The sequence below is a fragment of the Rhinatrema bivittatum genome, chromosome 6, assembly GCF_901001135.1.
Source record: "Rhinatrema bivittatum chromosome 6, aRhiBiv1.1, whole genome shotgun sequence".
NCBI lineage: Eukaryota > Metazoa > Chordata > Amphibia > Gymnophiona > Rhinatrematidae > Rhinatrema > Rhinatrema bivittatum.
Window position 1 is genome coordinate 29,958,712 of NC_042620.1, and position 22,602 is coordinate 29,981,313.

At 45.3% G+C, this 22,602-nt stretch overlaps 1 protein-coding gene across 1 annotated transcript in view; it reads right to left on the reverse strand.

Annotated features, from left to right (window-relative positions):
• Window positions 1-886: 886 nt before the first annotated feature.
• Window positions 887-22,602, reverse strand: part of LOC115093516 — a 173,567-nt gene continuing 151,851 nt past the window's right edge. The window contains exons 3-8 of the mRNA XM_029605350.1: window positions 19,632-19,801; window positions 18,962-19,020; window positions 13,872-14,082; window positions 12,201-12,820; window positions 3,026-3,171; window positions 887-2,617 (exon numbers count right to left, since the gene is read on the reverse strand). Coding sequence (XP_029461210.1) covers window positions 1,804-2,617; window positions 3,026-3,171; window positions 12,201-12,820; window positions 13,872-14,082; window positions 18,962-19,020; window positions 19,632-19,801 — 2,020 coding nt within the window. The 3' untranslated portion in view covers window positions 887-1,803. The remainder of the gene's footprint in view (window positions 2,618-3,025; window positions 3,172-12,200; window positions 12,821-13,871; window positions 14,083-18,961; window positions 19,021-19,631; window positions 19,802-22,602) is intronic.

Genomic DNA, 22,602 nt, shown 5'->3' on the forward strand with positions numbered 1-22,602 from the left:
GAATGGAGAATATCATATCACCTTTGCTCCAGGGTGTGACCGCACCTAGAGTATCGTGTGCAATTCTGGTTGCCGCATCTCAGGACATAGCGAAACTAAAAAAGGTATAGAAAAGGGCAACCAAAATGATAAAGGGGGTGGAACGGCTCCCCTATGAGGATAGGCTAAAGCGGTTAGGGCTGCTCAGCTTGGGGACGAGATGGCTGAGAGGAGATTTGATAGAGGACTATAAAAATTATGAGTGGAATGGAATGGATAAATGGTAATCAGTTGTTTACTCTATCAAAAAATAAAAACAAGTATAGGACACTCCACAAAGTTACTAAGTAGTACATTTAAAACAAATTGGAGACATTTGTTTTTCATTCAATGCACAGATAAGCTCTAGAATTCATTACTGAAGGATATGGTAAAGGCAATTAGCATAGCTGAGTTTGAAAAAGGTTTGGACAAGTTTCTGGAAGAAAAGTCCATAAACCATGAGACTTGGGGAAGACTTATCCCCTGGCTGTAAACAGTATGGGATCTATTTTCATTTTGGGATGTTGCCAGGTACTCGTGACTTGGATTGGCCACTGGGGCTTGATTGTCTCTTGGTTTGACCCAGTATGGCGGTTCCAGTGTTGTAAGATTTCCTGATTCAGGGGTTAGGCATCTTTAAGACACCCAGTGCTTGTGCTAGGGCTCTATGACATTGGTATAGGCACATAATAAATATAGAACTTTAGTAGGCTCCTTACTGAAATATTTTGGAATATTAGAATAAAATGGTAGAAATTTTCTTGAAATAAGGAATTAGGGAGAAATAGCCTTTTGAATAGTTAGCATGCATTAAAAAAAAAAAAAAAAAAAAAGTCGCAACACAGTGAACTTGAGTCACTCCACATTTAACTGTAAAATCTTTATGATAAATTACAATACAATTTAAACTGTCCTTTAAAAAATGAATACACTAGTTTACATATTTTAAATAATCACAAATGTTTGTTAGCTACTGTAATGTAGCACTCATAATACATCTCCATTTCTCAGTAATACATCTTTCACAGCACATTCATTCTCTATATTTTTGCTTTAAAAATTAATTAAAATGTAAAATACTTTTCAAATCACGGGGGATCAACACAGATTTCTGTTATCCCAGCTTCTTTATATTTACCCCTTACTCATGTCAGTCTGTGCAAGTGAGAGATTGACTTTGCAAATAAGACATGTTTTATTGCACTAACAAGGAATCTACCATTAGAACACAGTACCCCGCAGGGAAGATGGCAAGAGGAAATGGAGAGGAGAAATAATCAGTCAAGCATGCCTGCAATTCAAATAATTGCACTGCCCAATATTCTGCCTTCATCAATTTGCAAGAAATTTGAGGCTGTCTTTACTAAAGAATCAGATGCTACCTAATTAACACTGATGCGTTGCACCTAATTGTAAGATTTTCAGTATGCCGCCTAGCACAATTCTTCAGGAATAATTTACTGTATGCAAGGAAGGTCATTACAAATGCTATTTTCCAGTGTAATACTTTTGTTGTCAATTGTTTTGTCTCAATCCAAGTTACAGAGAACTGTTTATGTTTTGATGTACGCATTTGAACAAAGAGGTGCTGGAGAAAAATATGAGACACAGTCAGCTTTAGGTACCATAGTACTTCTCACAGTAATCTGGAGACCACATATTTGTATGCAAGCCACCAGCTGTAGGGTTCACTGGATCTTCACATTCTTGTGCTAAAAGGTACTCTGTATGTGCTTTCTGAATAAATAGAACTTAGTGTGGCAGAATTGCCATTCAAGAGTTTCATGACCTGTTGTGAGTTGTGCTTATCATGATGTTGGGCAAAGCATTCCGTCGCTTCTTCCAAGAGCCCAGTTCCCTTGAATACCTTTTAATTTGTCTAAACCAGTGATGAGTCCGCGCCTTGTCACTGTCCCGGAACACAAATGCTTCTCGCCTGATTTCTAGCATTTCAAAAGTGTCATCGCAGTCTGGGTCTGTGGAGACAATACAGTTACTGAGGCGCAGGGGTTCCCTGAGCAAGCTAAACTTTCCATTATTCTTGTCTCGGATGAGTACAAGCACTGCGTCTTTCACTGGTCCATGATGAGGTGCATTGTCAGAAGACGGCCCCTCTAGGCTGGATTCCGATAATCGCTTGACGTTGACCATGAGAAGGACCTGTAGATTCTGGAACTTTAAGGCTTTGCTCCCTTTTCTGAGCCACTGGCCATCAGTAGGTTGTGCAAGTTGCAGGGACCCTTCCATAACAAAGCGCGTCTCCTCTCTCAGCCAGCCAACACTTTTAATAGCTATTTCTCTCATTTCGATGTTGATGACTTCTCTGTTTTTTCTGCTTTCTCGACGGAAAGAACGAAGTGTCCATGAATTACCCTCCTGTTTGGTTTTCATGTTAATGTGCTCCAGGTGGGACTCTATTCGACTTTTGGCTTCCCAAAGGCTGCTATGGTCTGGGTGATACTCTATCGTGCCCTTGACGATTCTGGTCAGTAGAAGTGGGTATTTGGTAACTCTCTGCAATGGAGCCATCAAGAAAGACCTCAGGTTCATGCGACGGAGTACTGTGTTATCATTCTGAGAAACATTAAGAAATATACTGCAAGAGAAAAAACAAATAAGAAGAAAATGTAGCTATTTTTCCAACACAATGAAACACTTCAATAAATGCTCATGTCAAATCATGATCCTAGTCAGTTCCATCTAATGTCCAAATCAAATGCTTCTCATACTACATTATTTTCTGGGTTTCGTTTGCTCTTTTCTCCCAGTTCAGTTTTCAGTTACAAGTTTTACAAAGTACTTACAGAAGAGATGTATGGTATTAGTAATGTGCATTGATATTGTACCTGTCATCATAAAGTGTATGTATTACAGTACTTTAGAAACATACACGGAGCCATCTCTCGTACATCACAAAACATTCAACTAGCGGAAAAGACTTATAGTTGTTACTACTATGCTTATCTAATCAGAGTTGAATAGACAGATCCTTTAATATTCCTACCGAAGCAGCTCTTTCTCTTTCTCCAGAGTATTGAGCATGGTGACCGAGGCTGACTGCTGAAGACAGTAGGTCTGAAAGGCAGGCAACATGTTGAAAAACTCCAAGAATATCTCACCAATGCACACAGTTATTAGGTCTTCATCTCCCTACAGGTAGAAAACAAACATTGGAAATAAGATGTGCTTATGTAATCTCTCTAATCTAACACAGGAGACACTGAAATATTGATTCAAGATTTGCGTTAAGCTTTGGTTCCTGTGGCAAGCAAGGGTAGTAAGAAAAAGAGGCACCAGTTCCAATCTTGCTCAAATCCAATGGGACTTAAAAAGGTGACCCATGTGAAATGAGCTGAAGGTCTCATTCCAGTTTTGAGAACCATAGCGCACATAGTCATGTAAGAGTTTTATAAATCTGTGCATTCTGTCTACCTTGTCTCTGATTTGTGACAAGGACCTGAGTAAGAGGGAAAGAATTAAGAAGAGATTAATAAGCAATTAGGATAAAATAGATGGGGCTCTTAGCCACTGTTACCTCTGAGCTGTGTGCATGCGCATGCACTCAGAGGTCATGATCCCTGCTCACAAAACAAAACTAACAGGTACATTTTAGAAGGAGCATGCGTGCGCCCATAAACGCGCATATTGGATTCGCGAGCAAAGATGGCCTTAATTCTATAATGTGCGTGCAAGCACATATGTTTGTAGCCTTTATGCACATAAGTGACGAGAGAGAGACAAACAGATAGACAGACAATCTCCCACTGTAAGAGGCACTTTCAACTCAGGGTGGGTTTTGGAGGGGTGGTGTTACAAGGGTCTAGAGACCCTTGTGCCCTAGGCAGACCAATGTACACTGCCCCTCCTCCTCAAAACCCACCCTGAGTTGAAAGTGCCCCTCTTACAGTGGGAGATATATATATTGTCAGAGTGTCAGATTCTCTCTCTGGCTAAAAATCTCCAGACTTGTGCCTCAGCGTGGCCATGTTCAGCCTTTTCTGCCTCCTTATTCTTGATGTGCATACTTCCCAGCTTCTTAAAATTCACGTTGCTCACACATGGCCCATATACTCGTGTATGGGGCTGTTTTTGTGCGAGCAATGCTTTTAAAATCTACCTGACAGTGTGCACAAGTAATCCTGATATTATTTACATTATGCTGACTTGTAGTGCACAAATTTGAACTTGGCTTATAAAAAATTGCACAAAAAAACCCAAAACATTTTTGCGCACACAGTCTTTCAAAATTTTGCAGGAACATTGGTCTCAATCAGGGGAGATAGTCCTTTAGCTCAGTGGTTATAATGCTTGGTTTGGAGCCTGTGAGGCAGTGCCCCTAAGTTCCCCCTTAAACCAGTGCAGGATCAAGCTAGGTCCCTTTCAATTCCCCCTGTGAGCGAGAGCTCTGTGGGCATGACCCAATAGGGGAGGAATAAGCGCTGGGACCCAGGTGGGTTAGTCAGACCAGGCTCGGGTCTCCAGGAGGAAGGCAGCTCCTGCAGAATAACACTGTCCAAACACTGAGCTGTGAAGAAGCTGTGTGAGTACTGAGGGAAGCGGTACTGAACTGTGAGTAAAGACAGTACACTATCTGAAAGTGATGGCAGTCTTATTGATGTGTCCATGTTTAAGCTGTGAATAAAGATATTGGGGTAGATTTTCAAAGGGTTACGCACGTAACCCCCGAAAACCTACCCCTGTGCGCACCGAGCCTATTTTGCATAGGCTCGGCGGCGCACGCAAGCCCCGGGACACACGTATGTCCCGGGGCTTTATAAAACGGGCGGTCCGGGGGTGGAGCCGGGAGCGGTCCGGGGGCAGTCCAGAGTCCTCCGGCACAGCGGCCAGCACGAACAAGTTACGCCTGCCTCGGACAGGCGTAACTTTTGAAACAAAGGTAGGGGGGGATTTAGTTAGGGCTGGGGGGTAAGTTAGATAGGGGAAGGGAGAGGAAGGTGGGGGGGGAGGGGGGCCAAAAAATAGTTCCCTCCAAGGCCGCTCCGATTTCAGAGCGCCCTTGGAGGGAACAGGGAAAGCCATCAGGGCTCCCCTCGGGCTCAGCGCGTGCAAGGTGCACATGTGTGCACCCCCTTGCGCCTGCAGATCCTGGATTTTATAACATGCGGCAGTGCGCGCATGTTATAAAATCGGGTGTACATTTGTGTGCGCCGGGTAGCGTGCACAAATGTACCCCGTGCGCGTAATATTTAAAATCGGCCCCATAGTGTTTTAAGAGAGGCTGGAGTTGGGCTGTGTTTGTTTCCAAGCCTGGGGGATCATTGTTTGGTCCCACAAAGTCATAAGTTTTCAAGTTCAAATGCCGATATCCTACTTAAAAAAAAAAAAAAAAAAAGGGTATAGCACTGAGGAGCTGCCGCAGCGAGACGAGTAACCTTACAGTCCCACAGATTTGAAACCATTTCTTATAGTTTTAAACTGAATTTAAACTGACAGAAATATAAGTGTGCAGAAAGGCTACTCTCCTGGGACAAGGTGATGAATTACAAATGTTTCCAATCTAACATCCATGTCAATGTTATTTCCTAATCTGGTCCTGGTTTCCTAATACCTTCCTCAATATATTCTTCAAGAAATAGAGTTAATTGCATTTGAGATAACTGCTAAAAAACAGACTGGATTCACATTTCAAGATGACTTGGTGTTATGTTGACATCAATAATATTATAGTTTACATAGCAACATCGAATAGATGCTGCCAGATAAGGCCATCCAGTCTACCCAATTGTTCCTGCCTAACTACCCGGGCCTGCACTGGATTTGCTGGTGACTGTGCCTCTGGATGAAAGCCAAGCACCCAGGGCCCATCCCCTGTTGATTACAGTGAGAATGAGGGTCCCTATGATTCCTGGGGTATGATACTGCAGAGTCCTCCTCCGAGGGCTCGGAGAGTCTCCCCTCAGAACAGTCCTCCTCCAGAAGAGCGAAGGAAGTTCCTGCTGGAAGACTTATCCTTTGCAGGTTTGTGTGGGGAATGGTGGAAGCCATTTCGTTTCAGTTTCTGACGGAGGAAGATGGCAGGCAAAAGATGCTGGAGATCCTCCAGTTTGTGGAGCCTTCTAAGGAAATTGTGACAGTCCCAGTGCATGATATCCTTAAGGAGCTGCTGTTGAGGATATGGGAACACCCCCTCACAATAACTCCTATTAATAGAAAGGTGGACGGGGTCTATCTCATTGAGAAGGCTACTGGATTCGATAAGCATCAGCTACCCTACCAATCTCGATGGTCATCATATTTGCCCTCAAGAGGGCCAAGTGCTCTCGGACCCATTCCTTGGCACCCTGGGAAAGGACCACAGAGTATTAGACGCTCTTGGGAGGAAAGATTTCCAGGCGGCCATGCTTATTACCCAAATTACCTCCCACCAGCTCTACATGAGCCAATACTTGCGGTACCTCTGGAAGCAGGTGCAGGAGATAGCCGAGCAGCTGCCTCAGCAGTAGCAAGACTCCCTCCAGTTGCTGGTACATAAGGGCCTGGAGTGCAAAAAACATGAGGTCCATGTGATCTATGATGTTTTAGAAACTGCAGCGAGGGCCTCTGAGTGGGAATCAACACCCGCAGAATGGCATGGCTGTGGGCGTCGGATCTCTGTTCAGAGGTTCAGGAAACGGCTCGCTGACATGCTGTGTACTGAGGAGAATCTCTTTGGAGATACGCAGTTACGGGACCATCATGAGACCCTCCAACAACTCTCTGATAGCTCTCTGGACTTGTCCTCCTCATCCAAGAGGCCAGCGAGGCAGGGGCAGAGGAAGTCTTTCTATCACCAGAGGAAGTACTATCCTCCGCCTTATCATTCTCGTCAGCAGCATGTGACCCACGGCCGTCCAAGGCAGCATAGAGCTACCAAGCCCCAGCCGGCACCTCAGTCAACTCCCGGGACAGAATTTTGACTGGATCAGAGGAAGCATAAGCCAGTTGTACCTGAGACGCTGGATCCCCTGAACTGGTGATCCAATATAAACCTCGAACCAGTGGTTCTGTCCATCCTCCGTCAAGGGTACCAATTAAACTTATTGGGTGTCCCGTCAAATTGCCCCCTGAGTCTGTTTTGGAGGTCAGTAGTGCATCAGTAAGTATTGCTTATGAGGCTCTCCGCCTTTTAAATGGCCAGGGCAGTCGAGCCTGTTCCACCAGAGAGGCAGGGATTCTACTCCAGGTATTTCCTGATTCCAAAGAGCCTTGAACACATTTCTAAAAAAAGAAAAGTTCAAGATGGTTCCCTAGGCACACTTGAACCCCCTCCTACTAAGCGGAGACTGGCTATGCTTCCTCGATCTCAAGGATGTGTACACCCATGTCGAGATCTTCCCAAGTCACAGGAAATATCCTCCGATTCGTGGTGGGGGAAACTGTAAGTACAGAGTGTTGCCTTTTGGGCTAGTATCATTCTCACGTGTTTTTCACAAAATGCCTGGCCTTAGAGGGCGGTGCACCTCCGCAGGCTGGGAGTGCATGCCTTCCCCCTATCTGGACATTGGCTGGTCAGGAGCACATCTCAGGCAGGGGCCATTTGGTCCAAGAGCTTGACCATCCAGGTGTTGGAGTCACTAGGGTTCGTCATTAATTACCCAAAGTCCCATCTCAGTTTGTCACCTCAATTGGAGTTTATAGAAGCCATAATAGTCACGGTTCATTCATGGGCTGCCACCCTGGCAGCGATAGTGGCAGAGATTCAGGGGAGCCAGCAGGTGTCAGCACAGCACATGTTGAGGTTGTTGGGCCACATTGCCGCAACCGACCTTCTCACTCCCTTGGCACGTTTACACATGCACAAAGCAACTGAGGTTGCAGTAGCGCTAACCATCGCAGAGCCTCCAGGCTTGCAACCGAGTCACCCCATCTCTCTAAGACTCTTTTTCCTGATGGTGGGTACTCTCCAATCTGGAACGGGGGATCTCTTTCCGAAGTCCTCCTACACAAATTGTCCTAACCACGGATGCATCCACTCGGGGCTGGAAAGCTCATGTAGAGGGACTCACAATTATGGCCTCTGGTCCACTCAGGAAAGCTGTTGCCAGATCAAATTCCTGGAGCTCCGGGTGACCAGGTATGTGCTATGGACTTTCAGAGTTAGGCTATCCAACAAAGTTGTCCTGATCCAGATAGTGATGTGATATGTCAACAAGCAGGGAGGTACAGGATCATACCTCCTGTGTCAGGAAGCGGTTCAGATTTTGTCATAGGCCCTGCTCCACAGGATGGTGCTCAGGGCAACTTATCTGGCAGGTATGGAGAATGTTGTGGTGGACAGACTGTCATACCTTCAGACCTCACGAGTGGTCCCTGAACAGGAAGTAGCAAATTGGATCTTCCGCCTCTAAGGGAGCTCAGACATAGATCTGTTGCATCCCCCGGAACAGGAAGGTAACTCGGTTCTGCTCCCTGTATGGGATGAATGGCAATCCAGCCTTGGATGCCCTGCCCTGTCTCTGCAGCAGGGATCTTCTGTATGTGTATCCTCCAATTCCAGTGTTGGTGAAGACTCTCTCGAAGGTTCACAAAGACAGAGGGACTATGATCCTCATAGTCCCTCATTGGCCAAAACATGTCTGATTTCCACTCCTGTGGGAGTTGTCCATCTGGAAACTGATCAGTCTGGGGATTTCCCCAGATCTCATCATGCAAGATTACGACAGGCTGTGGCATTCCAACTGCCAGGCCCTGTCGCTCACAGCCTGGCTTGAGAGGTTAATCCTGCAGCCGCTTGATCTTTCTGAAGATGTCTCAGGTCCTGGTGGCTTCTAGAAAGCCTTCCACTAGAAAGTCCTACGGACTGAAGTGGAGGAGGTTTTCCATATGGTGTGAGTAGAAGGCCATGATCTGTTCTCCTGTCCCACATAAAAACTGCTTGACTACCTTCCGCACCTCTCGGAAGCTGGCTTAAAGACCAATTCCATTAGGGTTCACCTGAGTGCAAATGGCGCATACCAAGAAGGTGTGCCCATCTCTATACATCCTATAATTGTCCATTTCATGCGGGCCCTGGTTCAACTAAAGCTTCCCCTAAGGCCTCCCGCTGTATCTTGGGACCTCAATGTGGTACTATCTCAGCTGATGAAAGCTCCATTTGAGTCGCTGCACACCTGTGACCTGTGACCTGAAGCATCTGACCTGGAAGGTCATATTTTTGGTGGCAGTCACTTCAGCATGCAGGGTTAGCGAGCTTCAGGCCTTAGTGACTTATCTACCTTATACTAAGTTTTGTCATGACAGGGTGGTCTTGTGCATGCACCCTAAGTTCCTGCCTAAGGTGGTGATGGACTTCCATCTTACCAGTCAATAATCCTGTCAACTTTCTTTCCCAGGCCCCATTCACACCAAGGCGAACAAGCACTGCACAGTTTGGACTGCAAGCGAGCCTTAGCCTTCTATCTGGAGCGGACAGAAGCCCATAGACAGTCCACCCAACTTTTTAATTCTTTTGAAAGCAATAGGTTGGGAGTTGCCATTACCAAACTGACACTATCCAATTGTCTAGCAGATTGCATCTCCTTCTGTTATTCCCAGGCAGGACTGCATCTTGAGGGTCATGTCAAGGCTCATTCTGTCAGAGCCATGGCAATGTCAGTGGCCCACTTGCGAGTAGTTCCCATGGAGGAGATCTGCAAGGCTGCGATGTGGAGTTCTCTCCACACATTTGCATCTCACTATTGTCTGGATAGGGATGGCTGATGTGAAAGTAGGTTCAGCCAGTCTGTCCTTCGGAATCTCTTTGAGGTATAGAACCCAACTCTCCCTGCCTAGGGCCCATTGTTTGGTTTCATGCTGTCCCCCCTCTGTTACCAATAGCACTGTTGTTGTTGTGCCTATTGGCATCTGTTTGGCATCTGTTGGACCCCTTTTTTGTTGGGGAGCAGCCTGTAGCTAGGGATTCACTCATGTATGAGGACTACCATCCTGCTTGTCCTCGGAGAAAGCAGAGTTGCTTACCTGAAATAGGTGTTCTACAAGAACAGCAGGATATTAGTCCTCACAAAATCTGCCTGCCACCCTGTGAAGTTGGGTTTCTCCTAATTTTGTTATTTAAAATCTGATTCTGTGTTATAAGATTGAAGAGGGACGCTACATGGATGCGTGGTGTAGGGCATGCTAGGCTTGCTCAGTATGCCAAATCAAAGTTCTGGAAACTTTGACATAAGTTTTCCGTACCAGGCTCCATTGGATGATGTCACCCATGTGTGAGTACTAACATCTTTCTATCCTCGGAGAACACCTGTTACAGGTAAGCAACTCTGCTTTATATCAGCAATGGTACATGTAACCTAGACTTTGATAGAGGCTGGAGGGAGAGTTGAAGGAATTAGTTAAATAAACTTTTGGGAACTATTTGGCCAAAACTAGTAAAGTGATGGGAAGCATTTCCTAGGCAGTAATGAGCAGTGAAGTTATGGCTAGAAAATTAGTTGGCAGCTTTGCAGACTTCCTCTATAGAAGCAGAGCGAAGATGGGCTAAGGAAGCTGCCGTAGGCCTTATGTTATGGAGTTTTACCTTACTTTGAAGTGGTTGTCCTGACTAATTATAACAATCAGATATGCAACAGCAAATCCATGTAGAAAAAGATCATTTTGTAACTGAAAACCCTTGTTTGACTAGGTTGAAAGAGACGAACATTTGTGAAGATTTTCTGTAAGACTTTGTTCTCTACAAACAGAACAATAAAGCTTTTTGCAGTCCAAGGGATGAAGAGCCTGTTAATCTTTATCATCAGAAAAAATGCTGATAATACAATGGATTGATTCAAGTGAAACTGAGAGACACTTTTGGTAGAAATTTAAGATGCATTTTCAACAACTACTCTGTTGCTGAAAATCTGGGTACACAGAGAGTATGGGTCTAGAGCTTGTAACTCATTCACTCTGTGGGCAGAAGTTACAGCAATGAAAAATAAAACCTTCCAAGAACTATATTTAAATCCTAAGGTATAAAAGGAGCTCTAACAGGAGGTTGAAGATGATTTAGACCTTTCATAACTCTCACGGTTGTAGAGTTCCAGAGAAACAGGAATTCCTCCTGAATTCTCGTGGTATGCTTGTACAGCACTAAAATGAAACCTGACTCAATGTATTTGTAATCCTGATTCAGAAAGGCTTAAAAGATCTTGCTTAGGAGGGGGATAAGAAACTTAGAGGTACTGATTGATGCTCGAAGCGTCAGCCAAAGACTGAGGGTCCAGATGGATAAGATTCCCACTGTACTGAGTGATCAAGGATGGGAATATTTTCAACCTTATTGGCTGTTGAAAAGCTCGGCACTGAAGCCGTGGAAACCAAATTTGATGTGGCCAAAAAAGGGGCTATCAAAATCATTAGATCCTTCGCTCTTCTTTGTTTTTTTAATTCTTTGGCTATAAATTGGGGGAAAGCCATAAAAAGTCCTTGATTCCATGAGATTGAAAAGCATCTCTCACTAGACTGTTCCTTGCTGGTTTGTTTTGCAATAGTAGGTGGGAACTTTGATGTCGAATGGGGGTGCAAAGATACGTATTTGTGATCCTCAAAGTCCTCAAAGCTGAAACAGTAACTTAACTGCAGAAATTGTGAATATTATACAAGCAACTGATTCAGAAACAAAGTAGTCCAAATCATGCATATGCATGGATTTTCTGGTGTTTTTCTACTTTTCATGGTTTTGGGTTTTTTGTTTTTTTTAACACAACACAAAGGTATCCACAACATGCTTTTGGTGACATTGTTTACATTTTGTGATGGCCACTGATCAAGGTTCTAGTGAATTTCAAAAGAAGAAAATGTCAGGATCACGGCTCACCTTCACACAAATTTTGAATCTGATTGATCCACGTTAATGCCTTTGGACAGATTGAAGAGTGCTCATGAGGTGGCTTCCATGAGCAACAATTTGCAGGCCTATAGTTCTGGATAAACATAGTAATTTTGTGAGACTCACAAGCAGTGTGTATCTATAAACCAAACACTACTTGCAAGCCCCGTGTCCTCCACGCAGCTTAAACACATTCTGTAACAACAAGCACAGTGTCTCATAAACTAGAACTTGCATTGCTGTAGCAATGTGACGATGGGAACCTCAGGTTTCTGAGTAGGGGATGAATGCCGCATCTAGTCACCCTTCTCTCATCTGATCTCCTTCTCCTGTGGCAGGAAATAGTACAAAACAAAATGAAATCCCAACATACCTGATCAAAGGCTCGGTCAATCTCTTCCTGGAGGCACTCCAGAAACTTCTCATTGAGGTCAATCAGCTCCTGAAGGTTGCTGAACACCACAAGCAGCTGGTCTTGGGTTAGCAAGCCAGCCGACTGCATTGGGAGGTAAAACTCCTCTTTGATGATGCGTAAATCCTCGCCGTAGCTGGCTTCTGTGTTGATGAATTCGAGGACAGCTTCTTTACGTTCTGTCCTGCGCATTGCGCACTTCTCGCAGAGGTTCTCTCTCCTTCTGCCCTGAGAGTCGGTCTCTGAAGCGAAGTCCCTCTCGCCGCAGTCGGTGCAAGGCCTGTGGGCGCCCCAAGCCTGGAGCGAAGCCAAGGTCTCCGCAGCTCTGCTCTTCCACTTCTTGGCAAGGGCTTGGCCAATACCACTGTCCGCTCTCTCCACCTCCACCGATTTGCCGTGCCTCCTGAAACCGGTTTCCGCTTCAGTCTTGTCATCGCTCAGTCCTACTATGCCACTGTCTGTGCTCAAGCTGCTCACATTGCTCCAGCGGTACTCGGACCTGTGCAAATAGCTCGGCATGTGATTTCTCGCCTTGTTAAAGCTACAGCTATGAGCAGCATTGGCTTTATCCAAAGGTGGGCCTGTCCAGAACAAAGAAATGATTACATTGTTAACTGTACTGTAATGGGTACATTGTACCAATTCTTATTTCTTTGTGAATTTTGTTACTGCAGTATTACCGAGATCGACATTTTATACCTTTCCGTTTCATCATTTAATTTGCTTACAGATTACCTAGGATTTTGACAGCTCGGGGATTTAGGAACAGGGTGCACGGTGCAGACACTGCGGCAATGTGGGAGAAAATGGTAAGAATAAATTAGGAGTTAAAGCAGCAGCACCAGCTTATGATTTTCATAATTTGTCAGTTAAATAATATTCGGAACATCCTCTTTTATTCTGATTCATATTTCTTTCACAAGGACACATAAGTACTTTTCACTGCCAGGGCCTTTCCTCTGGAACTAATTCCCCCTGGATGTCCAAGAATGTTCCTCATTTTTCAAACCTAAAAATCTACCTCTTTCGTGTTACCTAAGCCCAGCTCTGAGCTCTGCTCTCTGTCCCTAACTAGATTGCTGCTGGAAGTTATCTTTTTGTTGTAAGGCTCTCTATATAAAAGTAAAAATAAACAGAATACAGACTGAAGGTTTTGTCAGATCCACCTTTTCCTTTTTTCTTCCTTTAAGTGCATTTTTAGATTTTCAAGCCTACTCTCCACTATTAAATTAATAGAAATCGTACAATATCTAAATCAGTTAAATTAGGTTGCACTTACATTCGTAAAGTAAGTCCCCCATCTCGAAGCTGAACTGATTTTTGGAATGTAGGGCTCTTTGCGTTTCCTTAATTGACTTTAGCGACCCCAAAATAAACCGAGGTACAAATAGCCACATTCCCAATCTGACTGGCCCAGCGCTGTGCTGGACTGCAGGAAACGACAGAAAGTATTTTGCCGGCACCATTTAAAATAAAGTGGGACGGGGGAAAAAAATCTGTACTCTTCGGGGCCTACTCCCTCATTAACATCTCAGGTCCCAGTAAAGTCCGGCATTGGTTCCCAGGTTTGCCGAGGGCACGGAACGCTGGACACAATTCTAAGAGGGGAACAAAAGCTGCGTCAGGGCTTACCCGCCTCCCTCTCTTGCCGCCGCCTCTGTGCATGCAGTCGGGCCGCCGCTGCCGCCGCTATCTTCATCTCCAGCTGTTTTCTCTTCACAGCATCGGTGGGCATTGGGTCACTGAAATGAGGTCTTAAGCGGCACTCCCTGTGAGCTTTTGCAGAGTCGGCCGTTTCGTGCGTTATATCCGAGCTGGACCTACGGCAGCTGGAGCTGAAGTACTAGAATTAAATCAGAGTTACATGCTTCTGATCGGCTCTCTCAATCCAAATCAGATTATGTATTGTCATCATTATTCAAAGAACCACAGTCATTCACCTCGTCACATCACCTTTCTCTATGCTAAGTGAAAAGGATTTTTTTTTTTCACTAGAAATGTATTGACCAGAGCAGCAGCTATTAAATCACTCTCAGCTAGACCTCCTGGGATTTCAAGCCAATCAAATAGGTTCCAAGAGAGTTTGAGAATTATTTCTGTGTGACGCTGTGAGAGGGTCGGGATTCATGGAGATATGATATAGGATATATATATGAAAACTATAAGTCCTTATGGCATACTTTGTAGAAAAATCTTTATCTTTATTAATTGATGCAAAACTCCAAAGTCTTGAATTTAACTCATAAGTGGATTATTTTATGTCCCCCAACATGGTCACACCATGTTTTGCTGCATCAGGAGAGATAGTAAAATGCCATTCAAAGAGCTTTTGGCAGGGTCTTCAAACTCCCAAACTCAATAAAAAGTTAAAGATGCTGCCAAAAGCTCTTTGAATGGCATTTTACTGTCCCTCCCGAAGCAGCCTATGTGGCGAAACATGGTGACCGTGTCGGGGGACATTAACTCATTATAAGTGGATTATTTTAATTCAAGACTTTGGAGTTTTGCAGGATTTGGTGAGAGAGGTAATGGAGGTGGGGCCACTTGGCAACAGTGATCATAACATGATCAAATTTAAACTAATAACTGGAAGGGGGACAATAAGTAAATCTGCAGCTCTAACACTAAACTTTCAAAAGAGAAACTTTGATTGTACTGAAAGTTGTTAATTTTGTATCAGCCGTTTAATGTACTGCATTGTTGCGTGCTGTATTCTGCTTTTATAAATAAAAAATTACAAAAAAAAAAAAAAAAAAGAAACTTTGATAAAATGAGGAAAATAGTTAGAAAAAAACTGAAAGGTGCAGCTGCAAAGGTTAAAAGTGTTCAACAGGCATGGACATTGTTTAAAAATACAATCCTAGAGGTGCAGTCCAGATGTATTCCACACATTAAGAAAGGTGGGAGGAAGGCAAAACGATTACCATCATGGTTAAAAGGTGAGGTGAAAGAGGCTATTTTAGCCAAAAAACATCTTTCAAAATTGGAAGAAGGATCCAACTGAAGAAAATAGGATAAAACATAAGCATTGTCAAGCTAAGTGTAAAACATTGATAAGACAGGCAAAGAGAGAATTTGAAATGAAGTTGGCCTTAGAGGCAAAAACTCATAATAAAAACTTTTTAAAATATATCCAAAGCAAGAAACCTGTGAGGGAGTCTGTTGGACCATTACATGACCGAGGGGTTAAAGGGGCTCTTAGGGAAGATAAGGCCATTGCAGAAAGACTAAATGAATTCTTTGCTTCCGTGTTTACTAATGAGGATGTTGGGGGAGATACCAGTCCCGGAGATGGTTTTCAGGGGTGATGAGTCAGATGAACTGAACGAAATCACTCTGAACCTGGAAGATGTAGTAGGCCAAATTGACAAACTAAAGAGTATCAAATCACCTGGACTGGAAGGCATGCATCTTAGGGTACTGAAGGACCTAAAAAATGAAATTTCTGATCTATTAGTTAAAATTTGTAACCTATCATTAAAATCATCCATTGTACCTGAAGACTGGAGGATGGCCAATGTAACCCCAATATTTAAAAAAGGTTCCAGGGGCGATCCGGGTAACTATCCAGCATAGCTCTCTGCTTCAACGGCATGGGAGAAGAAAAACAACCAATAAGGGCTAATAACATAGTCTGGGTAAAACAAATAAGCATGGGTGCAGCTTGCTTATTGCGGCGGCTACTACCCCTAACGAATCAAGCTAGATATTTCACTTGGATGCAGCTCCATCACTGCTCTCTACATTAAAGGTGGGGGTGGAAGGGAAATAGAACCAAGAGCTAAGAGAAACAGATAAGTATGAGAGAAAATATGTGTGAAGCTTGCTGGGCAGACTAGATGGGCCATTTGGTCTTCTTCTGCCGTCATTTCTATGTTTCTATGTTTCTATAGACCAGTGAGCCTGACTTCAATGCCGGGAAAAATAGTGGAAACTATTCTCAAGATCAAAATCGTAGCGCACATAGAAAGACATGGTTTAATGGAACACAGTCAACATGGATTTACCCAAGGGAAGTCTTGCCTAACAAATCTGCTTCATTTTTTTGAAGGGGTTAATAAACATGTGGATAAAGGTGAACCGGTATATGTAGTGTATTTGGATTTTCAGAAGGCGTTTGACAAAGTCACTCATGAGAGGCTTCTAAGAAAACTAAAAAGTCATGGTATAGGAGACGATGTCCATTCGTGGATTACAAACTGGTTAAAAGACAGGAAACAGAGAGTAGGATTAAATGGTCAATTTTCTCAGTGGAAAAGGGTAATCAGTGGAGTGCCTCAGGGATCTGTACTTGGACCCGTGCTTTTCAATATATATATAAATGATCTGGAAAGTAATACGTCGAGGGAGGTTATCAACATAAAATTATTCAGAGTAGTTAAATCCCAGGCGGATTGTGATACATTACAGGAGGACCTTGCAAGATGGGAAGATTGGGCCTCCAAATAACAGAAGAAATTTAATGTGGACAAGTGCAAGGTGTTGCATATAACGAAAAATAACCCTTGGTATAGTTTACACGATGTTAGGTTCCATATTAGGAGCTACCACCCAGGAAAAAGATCTAGGCATCATAGTGAATAACACATTGAAATCATCGGCTCAGTGTGCTGCAGCAGTCAAAAAGCAAACAGAATGTTAGGAATTATTAGGAAGGGAATGGTTAATAAAACAGAAAATGTCATAATGCCTCTATATCGCTCCATGGTGAGACCGCACCTTGAATACTGTGTACAATTCTGGTCACCGCCATCTCAAAAAAGATATAGTTGCGATGGAGAGGGTATAGAGAAGGGCAACCAAAATGATAAAGGGGATGGAACAGCTCCCTATGAGGAAAGGCTGAAGAATTTAGGGCTGTTCAGCTTGGAGAAGAGATGGCTGAGGGGGGATATGATAGAGGTCTTTAAGATCATGAGAGGTCTTGAACGAGTAGATGTGAATTGGTTATTTTACACTTTCAGATAATAGAAGGACTAGGGGGCATTCCATGAAGTTAGCAAGTAGCACATTTAAGACTAATCGGAGAAAAACTCTTTTTCTCTCAATGCACAATAAAGCTCTGGAATTTGTGCCAGAGGATGTGGTTAGTGCAGTTAGTGTAGCTGTGTTCAAAAAAGGTTTGGATAAGTTCTTGGAGGAGAAGTCCATTAACTGCTATTAATCAAGTTTACTTAGGGAATAGCCACTGCTATTAATTGCATCAGTAGCATGGGATCTTCTTAGTGTTTGGATAATTGCCAGGTTTTGTGGCCTGGTTTGGCCTCTGTTGGAAACAGGATGCTGGGCTTGATGGACCCTTGGTCTTATCCAGCCTGGCAATTTCTTATGTTCTCCCGATGCAGCCCATGCGGCAAAGCATGGTGACCGTGTCGGGGGACAATAACTCATTATAAGTCGATTATTTTAATTCAAGACTTTGGAGTTTTGCATCAATTAATAAAGATAAAGAATTTTCTAGAAAGTATACCGTAAGGACTTACTTATAGCTTTCATACTCTAATTTTCTTGCTGCTTTACTATAGAGCGTGTATTACATCTCCGTTGTTCCTGTATATATATCTCTCTATATTTATTTATTTATTTAAAAACTTTTTTATACCGGCATTCGTAGGACACATCATGTCGGTTTACAAATAACTGAGAGAGGAAAGGAAATTACAATGAACAGGGGAGGGGTTAACTGGGTGATATACAAAGAAGAGGAGAGGAGAATCAAACAGGCAGCGTTACAAAAAGAACCAATATACAAGGTTAGTTGGCATGTGCATTTGAGATATTTGGTATATGAAACTTATTTACAGTAGGACAGGGGCAGGTGCACATAAGAATGATTAAGGGGGGGGGGAGGGAGGGGGGGGGGGGGGAGGTGGGGGTGGTGGGAACCGGGTACAAACGGTGATAGTTTCCAGGGCGAGGTTGATGGTGGTGAGGGGGAGAGGAGAGTCAAACAGGCAGCGTTACAAAAAGAACCAATATACAAGGTTATTTGGCATGTGCACTTGAGATATTTGGTATATGAAACTTATTTACAGTAGGACAGGGGCAGGTGCACGTGAGAATGATTAAAGGGGGGGGTAGTGGGGGAGGGGAGGTGGGGGTAACTAGGTAACTAGATCTAGAGCAAGAGACATCAGGGATCGAGCGGCACGTTGTAGAGTAACCACTTTATTAAAGCATGAGCTTTCCAGGACAAGAGTCCCCTTCATCAGGTCTAGAGCAGCTTTTTATGGACTTAGGTGCACAGCCCCTCTTTCCATGCTAAAGTGAACCCTTCCTCAGAAGAGGCTGCCTATGAGTACCAGTAAAGCAAAATACCAAAGCTGTACTGTCATTCTGTTCAGACCTCTTAATAATACAGAACAGATATCGTATTCACTTAGATGCATCGTTCAAGACCAACTAGGCAATTTTCTACAAGAGAGACAAACCATATCGAGTGGGTCGCATTTGTCCTCGCTTAAATTACAACATGTCTACATGGGTGTAGTTGACAGCCAAGACAATAGGCCAGGTAAGTGGCGAGCGTAAATGACAGCAAGATGAAAAGGTATGGTAAAAGCAGTTAATAAAGTATGCTAATTATTAAAATATTTGTTGATGAAAAGTTGCATAGGACATGAGCCAGGCTGAATAAACAACGTAAGCCGTAAACAGGCTTGCAAAAGCTGCCCCTAGTCATAGGCGTCGGAATGGGTGCCAGGGCCTGACCAAAATCTGACCCTTCCCACAGAATCACTGCGGGAGAGCCGGGGACCGGTGATCAGCAGCTGTCCGGCGGCTAAAGGGGGAGGGGCAGTGGAACCTCAGCCCTGCCCCCCCTTCCCCCCACATCTGCTGCTCTCAGCCCGACCACATGGGACGCTGTACAGCCACACAGGTTCAAAGCAGCAATCAAGGCCAGGCAGAGAGGAGGAAGAGGGTGTGGCCCGAGGTAGAACCGCTCTTCTCCTTCTGCCACCGACTGATGTGGGACGAGGGCAGAGGGACTATTGGAGGGGGAGAAAGGAAGAGAGTGAGTGGGGGGGGGGGGGGGAGCGGGGAAGAGAGAGAGAGGGGATGTGGAGGGCAGGGGGAGAGAGAGAGAATCGGAGGAAAGGGGTGGGGAGGGGACAGAGCTTGGCTGGCCTAGTCTCCCCAACCAAAAAGACGTTTCACTGCCCCTGCCCACAGAAACGCCAGGTTACACCTCACTTTAATTTCTCAAATCGGCACCACGCAGGCCCGGTTTTGAAAGGCCAGCCTGAGCTATCTTGCTCTTCTTCCACCTGACGATGATTAAAATTCACCGTGCTATTACCTGGGTACAGCCTGGCCATCACGCAGTGAGAGAGAGAACAAGAAACTGCAGCCGTCCCACCAAGCGGAGGGCTGCTTATTTCTTACACTTACTGCATTTTGCACTTCCGCGGGCAGGCTCATTATTTGGCTCCATCTTGCTGCTCCATGTTGCTATGGAGATGGCAGAAGACGGATTGCTGTCCTCTTGAGGAATATCATCTGCCATCTTACGGTCACACGACATCCTGGCTGGAGACTCAGCAGCAGCTTCAGCACTGCAGCTGTGAGGAAAGTGGCACAATCCAATTAATATTATATCGTGTGTCAAAGTAAAGTCATAATTAACAGCCTTTCTGACTTTTCTTTTTGGCTCAGCAGATTCTTCCCGCTCCTGTCACCGGATCTGCCTTCTGTTGGGACTCCGGTGCCACGAACCTTCGCTTTCAAGTGAGTGGGGGCTTTCCCTGTCATTAACTCTCTTCCCACCCACCTTGCCCTGCTATTGCAGTGCCCTGCCCTAGGCCAGGTGCCACAGACTGCACACTTAGGCCCCGAGTCTGACCACAAGATGTAGCTGGTGTGCGATGCCTGAGACGCCCTCCCCGCTCAAGCTGTGAATGCTAACCTGTGCAGCATCCTTGGCCCCAGCCGACCTCTGAGATAGACACCGGGCTCGAGAATCAACCCAGGGCTCCCCCCCATGGCACTGAATCTTTGCATAGGAGGACATTTAGGATAGGCCGATCTCTGTTTCTTAGTCCGTCGTTTATTTAGGTAATAATGATCAACACCAATTACATATCCTGACAGTCGGTGCCCCTACTCTGCCTGGAATTGAATGAATCATGCCAAACCCAGAGATTATTATTGCTATTATAACCTATCATACAGGTCTATCCAGTACCGAGCGGTAGGAAGAGCTGCGTTAGTGCCTACGGCACCCGCGGTACCGCCCGCACAGTGCAGCTCACCTACCGCTCGATCCTGAAGCCTAATTACATGCAAATGTAAGCCGCGTCCGAAAAGCCTTAGGCCCACGCTACCCAGGATACTGGATAGAGCGCCTATACAGTATCCTGGGTGCGCGGGCCTAAGGCTTCACGCCACGCTGGTATCTGTCATTTCAAATGTCATTTGAAATGACAGATACCAGGAAGTTGCTTCACCGATGTCAGTGTCTGTTCTCCCCTCCTCCCGCAGCAGAGCACGAAAAGCAGCCTTGCTCCGGGAGGAGAGGAGAAGAGACACTGACAGCGGCGAAGCTTTCCCCCAGCCCGGACCCAACCCGGACCCCCAACCCGGACCCGACCGGACCGCTGTCAGTCTGTTCGCCCTGCTCCGGAAGGGGGGAGAAGAGGTGACAGCGGCGGAGCAAATTTGGCAAAACTTATCTTTTTTGCAGCCATCAGCCATCATCAGAATCATCAGGAACACGACCTGGCCCCGTAGCTCCTCCCAACAAGATGGCCGCCTGCACGGGGAAAGCGTACAATTGGCCGCTGAAGACGTGACGTCACGACGTTTGGCGTCACGGGATGTGACGCCACATCTTCAGCGGCCAATTGTACGCTTTCCCCGTGCAGGCGGCCATCTTGTTGGGAGGAGCTACGGGGCCAGATCGTGTTCCTGATGATTCTGATGATGGCTGATGGCTAATGGCTGCAAAAAAGATAAGTTTTGCCAAATTTGCTCCGCCGCTGTTACCTCTTCTCCCCCCTTCCGGAGCAGGGCGAACAGACTGACAGCGGTCAGGTCGGGTCCGGGTTGGGGGTCCGGGTCGGCGTCCAAAAGCGACTTACTTTTGGGATCTTGACAGATCCCAAAAGTAAGTCGCTTTTGAAAAAAAAACAAAATTGTCAATTTTGAAAAAAAACCCAAATTGCTTTTGTTTTTTTTAGCTTCGCCGCTCAGTTTCTATTTTCCCCCGTCCCAGAGCAAGGCTGCTTTTCGCGACCTGCTCCGGGAGGGGGGAGAAGAGACACTGAGCGGCGAAACAACTTACTTGCACGGGGGAAAGCGGTCTCCGTGGCAGCCCCAGTCCTCTCCCCTCCTCCCGAAGCCAAAAAAAAAGCGAAAAAAACGTTGCAGCCCCCCTCCGATGTCCAGAGGGGGCTGCAACGTTTTTTTCGCTTTTTTTTTTTTTTTGGCTTCGGGAGCAGGGGAGAGGATTGGGGCTGCCACGGAGACCGGCACCCATGATCGCGGCCCCCTCCGGACATCGGAGGGGGGCTGCAACGTTTTTTTCTCTTTTTTTTTTTTGCTTCGGGAGCAGGGGAGAGGACTGGGGCTGCCACGGAGACCGGCACCCATGATCGCGGCTGGGGCAGGTGAGCGGGGGCTGGGGGAAAGCTTGCCACCTACCCTTACCCATGCCTCTACCGCCTGGGTCAGGGTAGGCGGTAAGTTTGCAGGTTAAACGCGCGACAAAATGGCAGGGAAAGATAGCGATAGTCGGGGCGCGGGTTACGGGATGCTAGGGAATAGCTAATTGGATCGTTTGCATGCAATATCGAGCTAATTCGCTCGTTTGCATGCAATATACATGCCACGGGCGGAAGGGGTTCAGCGGGGATTTTTGGACGCGGTAGGAATAGGTTAAAGGGGATTCGGGATCGCAGGAAGGGCTAACGCGGCCGGAACGTGAGTTAAAAGCGGCTTAGGAGCAGGGTAAACGCGGCCGCACTTTACAGGATAGACCCGATAGTGAGGAAAAAAATATACAGAAAGCTTTTGAACTGCCTTGTTCTTACAAAGCCATATTGTCATGGTAATTAATTTATTACACACATCCCATAATAGACTTTTTGATGTTTTATGACTAGTTTTGCATTTCTAATTTATTGCAGCTGATCTCTTTCTAGAGACGTGCATGGCCCTTCCACACTGGTGATTAAATAGAGCACATGCACACATAAATACATCCTCTGAGACTGAGCAGTCCTACGTCATACGGTGACTTTCTGTGCTTGCAGTGAAGACCTAGGAGAATTCACTAACGGGCTCACTCATGCCACAGAAGGAGCTCTGTGCTTCACTGACGAGATTCACCACTGAGAAGTCAACCTGCTTACTGCTCTGCTAG